This window comes from Scleropages formosus, chromosome 13, assembly GCF_900964775.1.
Source record: "Scleropages formosus chromosome 13, fSclFor1.1, whole genome shotgun sequence".
NCBI classification, from domain to species: Eukaryota; Metazoa; Chordata; class Actinopteri; order Osteoglossiformes; family Osteoglossidae; genus Scleropages; species Scleropages formosus.
In genome coordinates, this window is record NC_041818.1 from 10,243,652 (window position 1) to 10,259,326 (window position 15,675).

Here is a 15,675-nt window from a genome sequence, read left to right on the forward strand (position 1 = left end):
TACCAGCCCAGTTAGCAGAAACACGCCAGCACTGGTTATGCGTATGTGACGCCTCACGGGAAAGTGGCTCCTGTAACCCACAATGCACCGCTGCCTCCTTGTAAACGTCGCGGCCCGGGTCGGGTGCGCAGTGTAGGAGACGGACGCGCAAGATGGCGGATACGGTAAGGATCTCCCGGTCGGAGCGTAGCGTTGGCCTATTTATTTATTTAAATTAGCTCCGAGCATTGCCTTCAAACATTGTTCTGTTCGGTCGTCACTGATGTTTTTTTTTGTTGTTTTTTCTGTGCTCGCAGTTAGAAGTTATCGAGGGCTGTCGGCTACCCGTTCTCAGGAAAAACCAGGAGAACGAGGATGAGTGGCGTGAGTAGCGCTCTCTGCGGTCGGGACGGACTGTGTTTATAATGGCGGGGGAGCGGCCTTCAGAGACTGCGTGTTTGTTTGTTTGTTTGTTTGTTTGTGTGTGAGAGAGAGGATGACGAACCTAATCTGTCCGGAGACGGACAGCGGACACGCCGCAGTCTCCGAACGCCTGTTTAAGTTAATCCTCTGCGTGTTTGTTGTACCCGGCAGCCGCTGGCGAAGCGCCTCCTCCCCCCGCTGCTCGCCTCGTCAGCCGGTTATCGGCGGTCTGTCGTGTTGCTGAGCCGGTGCTTTTCTCATAGCAGTCTGCAGTATGGCACTTTAGACTAGTTAGCGCAGTACTGCTCTCTGTAGGCACAGTTATTGGAGCTGTCATCACTTCGTAAAGAAGCCAAACTGCCTGCTCTGTCTGTGTACTGTACTATACAGCACTGGTTCCACATCCTGTACAGAAACTGCTCTTTCCACCCGTCTGCAGACAGACGTATCTGAGCTCTTACATAATAGTGGCAAAAACCTCAGGTAACACGAACAAGATCTTTATTTAAAAAAAAAAAAAATGAAAGTAACATTTTTGTCCTGCGCAGCCCTGGCCGAAATTCTCAGTGTGAAGGAGGTGGCCAGTAGGAAGCTCTACTACGTGCACTACATTGACTGTGAGTATTACCCACCGCACGCCTGGCTGGCGCTCGCTTTCGGTTATTGCCACCGCAGTGTGCCAGATACGGTGTTCGTTTTTTTTTTTTTTTTTAAACATTCCTGCGTTTTTGCTGCCAGTCAACAAGCGTCTGGATGAATGGGTGACCCCAGATAGGCTTGATTTGAAGAAGCTGCAGCTTCCCAAGAAGGAGGCCAAGACGCCCACCAAGAATGGCCTCCCGGGGTCCCGTCCCAGCTCCCCGGAGAGAGATGTGGTAAGAGCTGGGCGAGAGGGCGAAAGCCAAATGTCCGCAGAGTGACGGAGAACCCTTCGGTGTCCCGTTCCTGCCCGAGGGATGTCAAACTCAGACCGCTGAGAGCTGGTGTGTACAGGGGCTTCACATGAACCACTTGGTCACATCCCTGTTAATACAGTCACCCTCTCACTGAGGCTGAACTGCTTTTCTCGTGTTTTAGTAATGCCGTTTAACTACCGAAGGCCTAAATGACCATGGTTTTGATGGCACGTTAACTGAGCCAGTGAAATAGAAAACTTTGGTTGGTTCAAAACCAGCCAACACACCAACCCCCCCCCCCCCACAAGACTGAATTTGACATCCTATTTATAAACTGTAGACAATAGCTGCACTACATGTGGGTTTTATAGAGCAAAAAAGTGTCATTTAATAATGCCTATTGATTTCTAAGGTACAACAAAGATACCTTTCCCACAGTTTACTTGCATACTTGTCCATTGATTTGGTGGCTTTGGATTATTTCCCCTCCAAACTAGCATTCAGCCTCTCATTTCTGTATTGGGCTTTGTCAGTTTAATTCGGGACTCAAGACCCTCAAGTACAGTATAGTGGTTTGAAAAGCTGAATATTGTCTTTAGTCACTATACTACAGTGTCATAAGAATGTATTACATGAGTGCATTTTTTCATTTCAGGAAACTTTTTTTTTTATTATTATTTTTATGGAAGGTATTGTAAATGTCAGGGCCCCCCCCCCCAACTTAAAATTACTCATTCACAAATTGTGTTCACTCAAACACAAATCCCATCACCAGATATATTTTGAAGGCCAACTTTTTTTTTTTTTTTTTTCTTTCTTTCTTTTTAAGCTGACCTGTGCACACAATACAAAAAATTGTAGTGGTCTTAGAGCCCAGTGATATTCATAGCAGTTTTCTTCATCAAGTATATGGAATTTATTTTATAATCATGCTAATAATCTTCTCTTCCACTCCAGTCTTTACTCTGGGAAGTGAACAATACAGAATGCTTTAGTCAAACACAGGCTTAATTAAGAAAATGAAATATTTTCAGGACTATATCCATATGCAATTTTTTTTAAAAAAAAATCTGAAATGAGATGCTGTAACTGTGGAGGTTTGAGTGTGAATGCCAGTTAACCCCCCTTTCTGTTTAAATTCAGAGGAAGAGTCTAGATCTCAGCCTCCAAACTCCTACTGCTCCGCCCAGAGGCAAAACTGTCCCCACGCCGGTACAGAATCACTTTACTAGTTTTACACATGTAACAGGAGATATTACTAGCATTGGGTGCCAGAACACAGAATGTACATGTTGTTGTATAATGGGATGCAGAACAAAATGTATAAATGGGTCATAGGAGAGATTACTGTATGTTCTGCTTTTATTTATTACTGCCTTGGGAGGTTTTAGTGCTTAAATCTAGCTGTACTTAATGTTGATTTAACATTTGCCACAGTAAAAAAAAAAAAAAAAAACCTAAGCGAATTGTATTAAACCAAATAGTGTTATATTGTAGCTGTGTTCTGGTATCCCATTATTCAGGAGTTTTTCCACCCTGTCAGGAATTGTGATTACACCCAGACAGATGCTAATGATTTTTGTTTGTTTGCAGTTCACAGATCGTCATTGTGTGTGGTTATTTAACCAAATATTATAGGAGTTTTTTTTTCCTCCATGTGTGGACAGAATGGGTTTGTCACAATTTCATGCCGACTTCTTTTTATTTGGATTAGTTTGGAAGTATTAGCAGTAGTTTTTATTACTCAATCATCTCCACCGAGGTGCACTTATGTGGGATTTTAGCATTAACGCTTCCTCGATTTAGTCCTGGTCTAGTCAGTTCTCACAGAGCTGTATAAACCCTGGGTTTCATTTATAAACAGTGAGAGATAAATGGGCTATTCTGAGTATGGTGAATAAGAAGCATTTCATTAGAACGCCTATGTATGTATAACTTGTAGTATTTTTTTTAATGATTTTTACTGTCAGTAACTACTTATTCCATTACATGACTGCCATGGTGTGGATATCAGAAGCATAGGGTACCAGACTAAGTAGGGTATATCCTGGACAGGATGCCAGTGCATTGCAGTGTAGCCACACATATTAACACGTGACATACGATTTCTGAGTTTTCAGTAAACCCGCTCAGACACGGAGAACTGCAGATGTCACACAGACTGAAAGATCAATCCTATGCCTGATTGCACATCCCAAGTGCTGTGAGGCACTTGTTACCCTCTGTGCCACCCTTTTTCATAAATCTTTAACCTGAAACTTTTACATTCATGGTCACATAAAAATCTAAACACATGTATTGGGTATCTCTATTAATTGAAATGCTTGTAATGTTTCCAAACATGCCACCACAGTTCCTGTGCTGTATGTGTAGCAGTGATCAACTTTTTTCTTTTTTTTTTTTTTTTTTTTAAAAAAAAAAAAAAACCTGCTTACAGAAAAGGAAGGCAGAATCTGTGTCCCTAACAACGCAAGTGCCACCAGTTACATCTGTGCCATCGCTGCCAGGCTCCACAGAAGTGACGCAAGCATCTGTCTACCCATCAGCACGTGACTCAAATGCCTTCACTCCAAAATCCAACAGTCGTGATGACCATGATCAGCTCTCTGTCACCACGGTAAATATTGCCCAAACAGGATTGTAAGCAGCGGTCTTTTTTTTTTTTTTTTTTTTTGTCTTTGTGTTTGGTTGAGACTATAGACCAGTACAGAGTATATTGTTGTTATATTGTGTTCCCTGTTAAAATTGACAAGATTTAAATTTTTTATTTATTTATTTATTTTTTTTTTTTTTTTTGTGATTCCAAACTTGTCCAGAATGGCACATCTCGCCGCCTCATACCCTCCCAGCCTGGAAGGAAGAGGAAGGCCAACTGTGTAGGCACAGATGAGGTAAGCATGACTTCTTTAGGTTTGCACTAGCATTCTATGGATTAACCCTTGTTTCAGCCTAATCACTGGAACTTTCGGACCCTGACTTGGTTTGTTGTGCTCCCTGTTGTGGGGAGCTTGTTTTACCCCTTAAGTTCGAGTGATATAGAACCTTAATTAATGCCTTTAACAACAGTTGCTTTCTACAAGCAGACCTGCAGAACTGCTGCTTTTGCAGGACCTGGGTTAACCTTTCCCTTGTTCACTGGAAATGCTCAGGTTTCTCCTCTATACTTTTCCTGTTGTGATGACTGTAGCTGATTTATGAGAGGTTTTTTTTTTTTTTTTTTTTTTTTTTTTCCTCTCCTCATTTGGATCTTTGGGACCCTTGGTGTGAATTAGATTTTGTTTGTAATGTACCTTTCTTCCAACCAAGAGACAAAAGTGGGTTCCCAGTGCAAGAACTGTGAAACACCTTTATGTATCTCATTGTTAGCTTTTTAAATAGTCAGCATCTGCTTACTGTACTCTTCAGTCTGTTGAATGTGCATGATTTATTACAAAAAGCAAATGAGAAAAGCACAAAATGTTACTTTTCCCACTCAATTAAAATGTCCAAAGCCTGCAACCCCTTGTGTCTCTCCTACTAGATAATAAAGGTTTTCCAGTATAACAACCCTCGATGTGCCAGTGTGTGTCTACCGCCTGGAGAGGTCCGTCTGATTTTCCTTCTCATTGCCTTTTGTTTATATCTGTGGCACTTAGTGCCAGCCCAATAACTGGTGGGAGGAGTCTGCACATATTTGGAATCCACTGGCCTCCTGTAATTTTCCGAAAAGGTTCCAACAAAAATAGTGAACATGCTTGAGGGAAAAGTGTTGATGTTGATTATATTGCTTTATGGACAATTTCTAAATTTTTGTAGCAATTGTGAATTCAGATAAGACAGTGGAAGAAAAGTTAAAATTGTTCATTCAGTATTTTGAGTGTTTAAAGGAATGTTTAGACAAATGATGCCAAGGTTCATAAACTAAGTTGCTGGAGCTGAGTTTCATTAAGTTGTTAATTTGGTGAACTAATGAAATGCTTACCACAGCAAGAATACTGTTGGTATCAAATGAGTGAAGGGGCACAATAGTGCAGTGTTAATTTTTTTTTTTTTTTATTTTTATAAATGTAACTGATGCGTCATTTTGACTTCTAATGACACATTCAGTAAAGATGTTTAGAAGGATAAAAATGAGAAAGGAATGAGTGAGAGGAGTGACATGTACCACTGGTACTGCACACTTGGGATGTTCTCCCCATATTTGTGGGGATTTTCTCCAGGTTTGGCTGTGGTTTCCTCACAGTGTCTGAAGATGTGCTTCAAGTGAATTGGTGACTCTAAATTGCCCATATTATGCATATGATTGCAGCGTGATGGCCTGGCTTTGCAGTTCATGTCATTTCCCACCTTAGACTGTGATTCCTGGGATAGGTTGATAGGTTCTAGACTGCTGGGATCCAGTAGTGGCTAAGCAGTTCATCAAAATCTATGGATGGAAGTGAAACTATGTGTATTGTTGTTTAATCTGAAAAATGTCCTTTCTTACTGAAGAAAAGTTACTTTGTAAATTTAACTGGTACAGCTCTTGGGGGGGGGGACTTGCTGCCTACCTTTGACAGATTTTGCCATTGTTCACTTAATTAGCATTTTATTTCCATAGCTTATCGAGAGCCAATTCCCCCCCCCCCGGTCTTAAAGCAGTTGCCAGTTTGTCCCGTTACAAGTTAGCTGTGGCTTAAGTTTCTCATCAATGACAGCTGTACATTAGTTTTCATTATTTCCTACAATAAGTTCATGTGAACAATGTATTCTACATAAGTTCACATATTGGTAGCTTGAGTAAACAAATCTCAATTTTTTTAAATGCAGCTGGAGATAACCAGTAATTCCTAATATGAACTGCTGTTACAGCTGAGTTTTGTAATCCATTTAGTAAATGTAATTGCAGATCCCAGACTTATTTTCAAAATTAAAATGGGCATTAATTTTTCCTGATCTTTAGGTGTCCTGGAGGTTGGGTATACTTCATATCTCTAGAATATTCATTTGTCTTGGAAGTTTCACTGTAATCATTTGATTTGAGACTGAAACTTGATAAATCTTTAAACATGACAAATCTCTTAGCCCAAAGACTGAATCTTGAACCAAATCAATATGGTGATAAAATTAACACTGCAATGGTGCTGCCAGTTAAAATGCTGAAAGCCTTATTCAACAAGTGTTATGATGAATGACTTTTTATGAAGTAAAATGATTGTTACAGATCAATCTTTCATGATGTCAAGAAACCTGTCCAGCCACTTCCCACCCACTCTTACACGCTCCTTTCTGCCCAGGACTCTCAAGACAGCTCGGATGGCATCCCATCAGCACCTCGTATGACAGGCAGCCTGGTGTCAGACCGCAGCCACGATGACATCATCACACGCATGAAGAATATTGACTGCATAGAGTTGGGCCGCCACCGCCTCAAGCCCTGGTACTTCTCGCCCTACCCCCAGGAGCTGACAGCCTTGCCCATCCTCTACCTCTGCGAGTTCTGCCTCAAGTATCTTAAAAGCCTCAAATGTCTACAAAGACACCTGGTGAGAGGATTTTACCCTGTTTATGGGAGTATGATGCAGTCCTCTTACAAAAGGAGTTCAGCAGTCTCTGCATTGTCATCTTCTAACAAGTGTTTCATGAAGTTGAGTCTTATTGCAGTATTAATTTCTTGCGATGCTCTGCCCATCTGCCAGACCAAGTGTAATCTCCGCCACCCTCCAGGAAATGAGATCTACAGGAAGGGCACCATCTCCTTCTTTGAGATTGATGGCAGAAAGAACAAGGTCATTCATTTTTGGATATTGCTCATTGCTTGGTGTCTTTGCCTTATAATTCCAGTCCCATGATTTATTTAACGATTCACTTGGTTTATATGTATATCTCTATTTGTAGTAAAGAAAACATGTAACCTGCTCACTAAGACAAGTCTATCCAAATTAGGACAGAAATATAGTTCAGATAAGTATTTATGTGCTCAGTATTTGTCCAAGTAAGAGTTATTGGAACCTGTAGTTATTTCACAGCTAGGTCTAAACCTTAGACATGGGATAATTTGTTCAGAAGTCTTTTGTTCATGTTACAATTTACTTATCATTTACAGTTTAAAATAATAATGGACATACAGCCAGGTTGCTTTTCTCTCTGAAAGATTGTAAATTGAAGACTTAACTGTAGTGAATTTAACAGACTAATCTGTCCTGCAGAATTGGCTGCCAGTTATAGTACACATCTACATTTGTTTGGATTTGAATAATCTCACCTATACACACACCATTCCACTTTACAGACATATTCACAGAACCTGTGTCTCCTGGCCAAGTGCTTCCTGGACCATAAGACCTTGTATTATGACACAGACCCCTTCCTCTTCTATGTCATGACTGAGTATGACTCCAAAGGCTTCCACATTGTGGGATATTTCTCTAAGGTAATCTTTGTCTCGATGTTAATAGAAAACCAGCATCGGGAGCATTAATCTGGTATATTTTGAATGTTGCAGTGTACACAATTGTGGATGTAGATTTTTCATACCTTTTAAGGTGTGCATGTTTTCAATGGTGAATCTGTTTAGGTCATTACGTACCATGTGTATGATTTTTATTATAACTGATCTTTCAGTTATGATTAGAGCTATTTTAAGTCACAGTACACTGGCTTTTAGCACTTAAATTACACTTTAATTTTCTTTTTTCCAAATACATCTGCAATAAAATGTTTTGTGCATTTTAGGTTTAGATAGCAGTAAAGTGCACACACAAAGTGCTGGTCACTCTTAGCCACTAAGAGGTGTATTCTTAATGTGGAGATTTTTAATAAAGGGATTTGAAGATAAACATTGCACATACTTGGGAAAAGAATCATCCAGGAATTGGGAGCAAATAGTTTTTGAAGAGGGTTTATGGTAACTTTAAATTAGCTTACTTTTTTTTTTTTTTTTTTTTAGCTCGAAGTAAATTACTTCAGCTATATCCATGATTTTTATTTATTTTTTTTTTAAACAAAACCTAAGCCCCAAATAAATCAGGGGACACCTCTAGTATGCTTTTATTTTTGGTGACTCTGGGTTTATGAACAGTGGTTTAAGATTACAATGGGTCCTTAGCTTTGAACAATTTTGAAACAGAACAATACATTGTACTGAAGGTTTTTTTTTTTTTTTTTTTTTTTTTTTCTCCGTGTAAAATCAAACATATTTGATTACCTGTAGAGGTGCCCAGTGTTTAAGTTGGTCAGTAATTTAGTGGTTATTAATAAAGTTTGCAGTTCTGTAACAGTAAAGCTATGTAGTCTAAATTGTGCTTCACTGGATAAATTTGTGCATCCAGCTGAGGTTCAGTGTCTAAAGGCTATTGATGAATTTTCTTATTCAGCATTCAACATATTTGGATGAACATGGTTTGAACCTTATTCCTTAATCTAATGCATTAAATGCAAAATAAAGCATAATTAAAAGCTTTAACAAGGACAGCATACGTCTGTGCTATGACCTAAGTTGAGGACTAATGTATTTAACTGTTACATTTAAAGTAGGGTTTTGCCGTTATCAGCATTGACATTATTGGTTCAGTTTTAGTATATTTGAAATACACTGACTGAATTTTTCTTTTTTTTGCAACGCTGCTCATACTTGCATTTTTACTGAAGTTGTCTGTGGTTACAGGAGAAGGAATCAACAGAAGACTATAATGTGGCTTGCATCCTGACCCTGCCTCCTTACCAAAGAAGAGGATATGGCAAATTGCTCATAGAATTCAGTAAGTTTTGGAGAATTAGTTTCCCTAAAGGGAAATTGCTCTCTACCACATACTGTGAGAGTGCTGAACTACATCATGTAATTTAGTACCCTGTGCATCTTTGCTAACATGGAGGTTTTGTCTAGGTTATGAGCTGTCTAAGGTTGAGGGAAAGACGGGCACCCCTGAGAAGCCCCTTTCAGATCTGGGCCTGCTCTCCTACCGCAGCTACTGGTCCCAGACAATTCTGGAGATCCTCATGGATCTGAAGTCTGACAATGGAGAGCGTCCACAGATCACCATCAAGTAATCATTTTATTCTTTCCAGGACTTGGAGGTAGAAAAACATTCATTCTCAGTCATTATGAAGAAAAAGTTCCATTCTATTATTGGTTTCAGTGGATTGCAATAAAAATAGCAGGGCTGACTTTCCATTATATTACATGAATCATTCGAAGGAAACAGTAATAGTTGGACATCAATAAAAACATTTTAGAAGAATCATCCAGTTTATTATATAAATATAATTAGGCTACTCTTTCAAAAGTTAATCTTATTTTGCATGGCTTCAAAAGTAAATGCATTCAGTAGGCCAAAATCACTTGCTTCCTTCAGCTGTTTTGTGTTAAGACTAATGTGCCTTGATTAGCTTTTGTATTTGGCACTGTATTGTGTAAATAAGACAGTGTGGTTAATGAATTGTCAGTCTTAAGATTTAGGCTATTTATTGGATCACTTAATTTAGTATTGATTTGTGCTGCTTTCTGTGTGTTGCAGTGAGATCAGTGAGATCACTAGTGTGAAAAAGGAAGATGTTATTTCTACTTTACAGTACCTTAATCTCATCAACTACTATAAGGTAAGGAGATATGAAAGGTAACCACTGGACATTAGACTTGAGTGCTGATATGAATTTTGACTCAAATGTTTTGCTATATTTAGTTTTAATTTTAGTACTCCATCCTCAGAACAATGGACTGTAGAGGCAGAAGCAGCATTAGTGTCATTAGAAATCTACAAAAACGCTATATAGACCTTAGCTTCACTACACGTATAACCATTACTATTCCTCATGTAATGTGGTTAATTCTGTCCTTGAAATCACCATTAGATGAATTCCTAGTGAGGAATTATTCTTATGGGTAAATTTTCTGGACAAAATATGTTCATGTGGCTTTGCTCTTAGTCACCGAGTGAATGGGTCTGGCTACCCTGTGCTAGAGTAAAAATGCTTAAGAGCCATTTGAGCAACAGGTCCACAATGGATTGGTGCACAATCCAAAGCAATCTCTGATCATTCAGGTCCAATGCAGAGGGTATACTGCCACCATGCAGAACTGATGGTCCTCCAGGGTTAGTGCACCCTGGTGTCTTATTTTGATACTTTGCCTCTTTGCTTTCAGGGTCAGTACATCTTGACGCTGTCAGAGGACATCGTGGAGGGCCATGAAAGGGCCATGCATAAGCGTCACCTCCGCATTGACCCCAAATGCCTGCACTTCACCCCCAAGGACTGGAGCAAGAGGGGGAAATGGTAGTGTCAGACTGAGGAACTCCAAGGCCTTTGCCTGTAGTATGCGGACTCGTTGCCATCCCACCAGGAGAGCTGTGGGAGGCTCCAGTATTGACCCCTCAGTCACAAGATTTGAAATCTTTCCAGTTCCCTGTGATTCCACTGGGTTTGCTATGTGAAATTTACAGGAAGTTCCCATCACTTCATATAAAGCCAGATACAGCTACCATTTTTTTTTTTTTTTTTTTTTTTTTTAAATTGGTAGCCATCTAGCTGGCTTTCTCTTGTAATCTTCTTCCAGCATTGTCTTGTACCTGATTATGTGATGGATATCTTATGAGCGGCACTTTCAGTTAAACAAGTTTGAATAGCATTTCAGGTTCAGGATTTTACACAGTGAACATTGAAATATGTAAAGGATCATTTGTATATAATACTTTTTATAAAAAAAAAAAACTTCTGTATGCCAGATATGAGGATGACCAGTCCTATTTTAAACAAGCTGCATTGAAATTTAAGAATGTACAGTGTGTCACTAGCAATTTTTTTGGGGGGGGACAGTAGAAGTGAATATTCACTGTTGTGTTTTCTAAAAGAAATTAGAAGTTTATTAAAACTGTTGGTCACTTGTAATTATTTCAGTCATGGAAAAAGTCTCCTGTGGGCTATCAACTTCCCTAGAAGCTCACTTACATGCAGCAATATCACCATGGCATTTTCATGATTTAAAATAAAATACTATGAAAAGAATCAGCAATCCAAAGCTAAAAGAACCAGGCTAGCTTTGACAAAAATCTGATTTATAGTTGTATGTTCTGAGAAACATTCCTGTGGCACTTGTTAGGTTTACTGATAGACTAATGAAAAGTGCTTCCAAATATTTGCCAAACCTGCCTTGATAAACACAGCTAAAAAGTTAATTTTGTACTTTTTCCAGTTAGAAGGCTGCTCACCTCATGTTAGGTCAGATCCATGAAAAAGCTGCAGTACTGTACTGACATTTGGCAACTACTTTGGAACCCACCATGACCTGATGGCTAGATATTAGACACCATCCTAGGAATCATCACTAAACTGAAGAGCAAGCAGGATTTCAAAGTTGAAGAGACTGCATGATCCTCACTGTCCATCAACAGATCCATGAATCTAAAAAAAAAAAAAGCTTTACATCAGATTTTTGTTGCAATAACAAATGTCTAACTACAATTCCATGTACAGATTACATTTATGGGAACCCAATGGGGTAGGTGTTTAAACTGGCTTTATGGGGGAAGCTCAAAGTTGAAACCCACAACAAAGAAGCTGCTCAATGCTATAGTTTAAAACAGGGTAAGAGTTGCAACCTGTTCAATTTTTTTTTTTTTTTTTTAAGCGCTGGGCTCTTCATAATACGTAAGATTTTGGAGCAATGATAAAACTAAACATATCAATCTGCAAATGTCATACCTCAGATCATTCTTATACATTTATTTAGCAGATGCTTTTCTCCAAAGCAACTTCCAATGAATTCTGTGTAGTGTCATCAGCCCACATACCTTATTCACCAAGGTGACTAACACTGCTAGATACACTACTTACACTGTCACTCATCCATACGTCAGTGGAACACACTCACACACTATGGGTGAACTCGAACAGCATGTCTTTGGACTGTGGGAGGAAACTCCACACGGACTGAGCGGAAATCGAACTCACGTCCTCTTGCACCACCCAGGTGCTTATATCTGAAGATTGTACGAACACATACTTTGGATTTCTCCTACGCACACTTCCCAGTGAAAGTCCACTAAATGACAACACGCATCTTCTGGATATTACAAACAACTAACCAAAATGTCTTGTATTCTCATGGATTTTGAAATAATTTATAAGTTTGTGGCCTGCTGGCTTTACTGAGGATACTGCTATAAATTAGCAGCTACAGCTATAGTGAACTGACTGTAAATTAAAATAACCAGGAAGATTCCAAAGCTCCAAGCTGTCAACAGTTTTAAGTAAAATACACTGGAAATTTAGAAACCAAAACATATGTATATATTTTCATTTTGCATAATTCTGGAAATCTTTTCAAAGAAAAATACAATTGATATCAAAACTGCCAGTTACTGATACACAACCATGTATCATAAAGATTCCAGAAGGTGTGAGTTTGTGCTTGTATCAATGAGGATAAAAGTATCCAAATAATGTAAATTTGTCTACTATAATGTTTAAAGGCTCAAATATTTTCATTAGTGAAGCACAAGTCACGGTGGCAATCTAACACACACTCACCGCTTCTGCCAGCGCTGGCCACGTCATTGCCATGACAACACCATCATCGGAGTTAGGTTTGGTCTCAAGGTTCCAGTAGGTGAAACGGTGGAAAACAGAAGAGATCCTTACTGTCCTGTCCTGGAAACCCAGACACACATTATGCTCACAATTGTAATTTTATCAGTAAAGTAGCCAAACTCTTTGACAGTTGCAAATAACAAAAGTCAGCTGCAGTTAAATGTGTACTGTTAAAAACTTCACAGCAAGTGTCTGTGAAGATTCTCAATTATCCAGGTCATGGTATCTAAAAAAACAAAGCTAAAAGAACAAATAACCACTTTCAAGAAGAAGCAGCCACTTGGATGAGTGGTGAAATGTTTTCAAGAAAATTCATGCAAGTCCAGTTGCCTTTGTTCACAGCAAGTGTTGAAAGAAAAATGTTTTTACTATTGCCATTATCATATAAAAATTACTGTACAAATGGTTTGATTTTTAATATCCTGAGACCCAGCCATTATTTTACTGTGTCCACTCTAGGGAATATCTGTTTAAAGAACAGATCTCAAACCATATTATAAAATACTGAGTCCTAAAGTCCCCTATACAGTACTTTTAAATGACACCATCTGCAAGGATATCTTCCTAGAAATGCTACAAATACATCCAAAAACATTTTTTGTTGGGTCTCGGCAGGATACATCTGGTCAATGTATTTTTTCCCCCCCACTGTGTATGTTATTTCTACCTCTTGGTCAGAAGCAGCTTTATTGTCCTCTTTCAAAACAAGACCAGTGTAGCCCTGTGGACAGTTGATCTCGGCACCTTTCAACCCACGGCCCCTGAATGACACTGACATTTCTGATGGGGATGAAAACAGGAAAGTAACAGTCTTTACTCATGATCAGTATTATTTTAACAAGTGACAGAGTATGGTGCCACCCTACACAGTCAGAGAAACATAGCCAATACCATTTTTATGGTCCTTCACTGTAGGCGTGAAGTAGCGCGAGACCTCAGCTGGCCCATCATGTTCGATCTCACATGGTAAGAGATGAATCTGCGGTTTGTCTGCCTGGCCAAGGGATCCAAGCTGTACTGTGATCACACTGGCGTTGGAGCACATCCTGAGCAAAATAAAACCGAATGCTAAACAAAAACGCAACAATCGTTCTGGGAGTAGAAAAAAGAGCAATTTCACTCTTGCTATCATCAACCATAAACTTCTGCTCATACAGTCAAATAATTAGACAATGTAAATCGCAACATCAAAATAGGAAAACCGCAGAGCAGTAAATTGTACATTTCATTAATATTGCCACAAAAATGTCCTAGAGAGTAACACGGCTTAGCAGTGGGTGGCACACACGATTTACGAAACCATGTGCAGTGTCATATTTCGCAGCATTTCTCTTTCGAAAGCTAAAAACAGTAAAGAACCAGAATTTCGTCTCAGGAAATTTAAACAAAAACCCCACACACACGAGAATACGTTACGAAAGAAAAGACTGTAAACCTTCGCTTCAGACCAGGCTCTACTTTTCAGTGTCGACGCAGAATTTAAGCGTTGGCGCCAGAGCACGTGATTATAAAGGGCTTCTGGGAAACGTAGTTTAAGAAACGTATTGTAATCCGTTCCCGCTTTGCAGTGAGTGGACTGTATGCAGTCCGACCACAAGGGGCCGGTGTTGACGATTATTTTACACATTCCGCAAACTAAGGTGTGTAGACATTTCTAGGCGACATAAGTGATCTTGCTGAAATGCACATTATGATGAAAAGTCAGTGAGAACCATACAATAAAATAACCGAATTCGTAGATATTATAACTTTTTAAACAAACAATATCGAAAAAGTACACATATCCCGTCAAGAGTAGCCTAAGTCGCTGGTAGTTTACGATATTTTTCAGAGGAAATTCCGAATTCACCGAGCGGTTGACCGTATTTTCTCCTGTTTCCCCCAACTCCTTCATGTTTATCCTACGATTCGCGCGCGGCCAGAAGAACACTGAACTGTTCTTTATAATCGATTGCTGGAAGGAACACATTTGGATTTGCACCTCTTCACTGGTCCGATAAATTTAAGGGCCTCTCAATGTGGCAATGCGAGTTAACAAGAAACTAATTTGCACCTCGTTCCTATCTCCTCTTTAAAAGCCGCGAGCCAGCTGGTCCCACGTACAGAGCGCGCACATCTGGACCGGAGAGCTCGCTTGTAAAGTACTTCCTGTCCTCTCGTGAGCCGTCGCGAGCCGCGCATTCAGGACAGAGCGCAGGAAGTGGAGCGTGCAGGTGTCCGCAATGCTGTGCGTTTTTGAGGATACCTGCTATTATTATTATTATTATTATTATTTACACCATTACACGCGACGTGTTTAGTTTGGCGACTGGATGTAATCTTGTAAAATTCTAATGAGGATTTTATTTATTTTTAAAATTATTCCCCCTAAACGGAGGAAGTTTAAAAAAGTTCATTCAGATCCACGATCATCCGTCTGGGGCAGTTTATCGTCACTTGTGTATATTTAACTAATGTTTGGTAAATGGTAATTAATCCAAGAGTGCAATTTTGTTTTGTTACAGCAGCATTCAATATACAACATATGTACACATAGACAGACATTGAAGACACTGGGAGCAACAAAAATATGAATAATTTATTAGATAGATTAGTAATTTGCCTAAATGTGTATCAGTACATTAGGGCAATTACATCTTGATATACCGGCTCTTACACAGAAACCTTCAGCACTTTTCTTTCAGAACATCAAGTTTAGATACTATATACTTTAAATAGCTCATTATAAAGTGAATTATTACTGCAGTTATTATTACTGTGCATTGCTCTCCCTCACATGCTTGTATGGATTTGCAGTGAGAGGCAGAAACACACACGTGCACAGAATCCAATG

The 15,675-nt window shown here is 39.3% G+C and overlaps 2 protein-coding genes across 5 annotated transcripts; one reads left to right on the forward strand and one right to left on the reverse strand.

The window, feature by feature from the left end:
* The first annotated feature begins 81 nt into the window (after positions 1-81).
* On the forward strand, positions 82-11,141 carry kat5b (K(lysine) acetyltransferase 5b). Of its 2 annotated transcripts, XM_018737429.2 has the most exons (15): positions 82-164; positions 297-363; positions 951-1,019; positions 1,141-1,277; positions 2,442-2,510; positions 3,736-3,915; positions 4,115-4,189; positions 4,819-4,881; positions 6,554-6,802; positions 6,956-7,045; positions 7,549-7,689; positions 8,923-9,016; positions 9,142-9,301; positions 9,773-9,854; positions 10,399-11,141. In XM_018737429.2, exons 1-15 carry the CDS (start codon positions 153-155, stop codon positions 10,531-10,533), a joined length of 1,623 nt encoding a protein of 540 aa, XP_018592945.1. In that variant the 5' UTR covers positions 82-152; the 3' UTR covers positions 10,534-11,141. The 2 variants fall into 2 exon arrangements, with proteins under 2 accessions (XP_018592945.1, XP_018592946.1); XM_018737430.2 differs by lacking the exon at positions 4,819-4,881.
* Positions 10,957-14,979, reverse strand: rnaseh2c (ribonuclease H2, subunit C). 3 transcript variants are annotated; one of them, XM_018737434.2, is made up of 5 exons: positions 14,896-14,979; positions 13,734-13,888; positions 13,510-13,622; positions 12,783-12,902; positions 10,957-11,654 (listed from the first exon to the last, which is right to left on the reverse strand). In XM_018737434.2, the coding sequence occupies exons 2-5, from the start codon at positions 13,885-13,887 to the stop codon at positions 11,628-11,630; spliced, it is 414 nt and encodes a 137-aa protein (XP_018592950.1). In that variant the 5' UTR covers position 13,888; positions 14,896-14,979; the 3' UTR covers positions 10,957-11,627. The 3 variants fall into 3 exon arrangements, with proteins under 3 accessions (XP_018592950.1, XP_018592948.1, XP_018592949.1); XM_018737432.2 differs by lacking the exon at positions 14,896-14,979 and adding an exon at positions 14,278-14,338; XM_018737433.2 differs by lacking the exon at positions 14,896-14,979 and adding an exon at positions 14,246-14,306.
* Between the last annotated feature and the right edge of the window lie 696 nt (positions 14,980-15,675).

What these genes read in the sequence shown, in the direction of transcription:
- kat5b (XM_018737429.2), top strand. An exon ending in GCTCCCCGGAGAGAGATGTG is followed by an intron (nt 1,278 to 2,441) that starts GTAAGAGCTGGG and finishes GTTTAAATTCAG; the next exon opens with AGGAAGAGTCTAGATCTCAG. An exon ending in AATGTCTACAAAGACACCTG is followed by an intron (nt 6,803 to 6,955) that starts GTGAGAGGATTT and finishes CCCATCTGCCAG; the next exon opens with ACCAAGTGTAATCTCCGCCA.
- rnaseh2c (XM_018737434.2), bottom strand. Translation starts at nt 13,887, where the DNA reads ATGTGCTCCAACGCCAGTGTGATCACAGTACAGCTTGGATCCCTTGGC. An exon ending in AGTGAAGGACCATAAAAATG is followed by an intron (nt 13,623 to 13,733) that starts GTATTGGCTATG and finishes CATCCCCATCAG; the next exon opens with AAATGTCAGTGTCATTCAGG. An exon ending in GGCCAGCGCTGGCAGAAGCG is followed by an intron (nt 11,655 to 12,782) that starts GTGAGTGTGTGT and finishes TTTTTTTTTTAG; the next exon opens with ATTCATGGATCTGTTGATGG.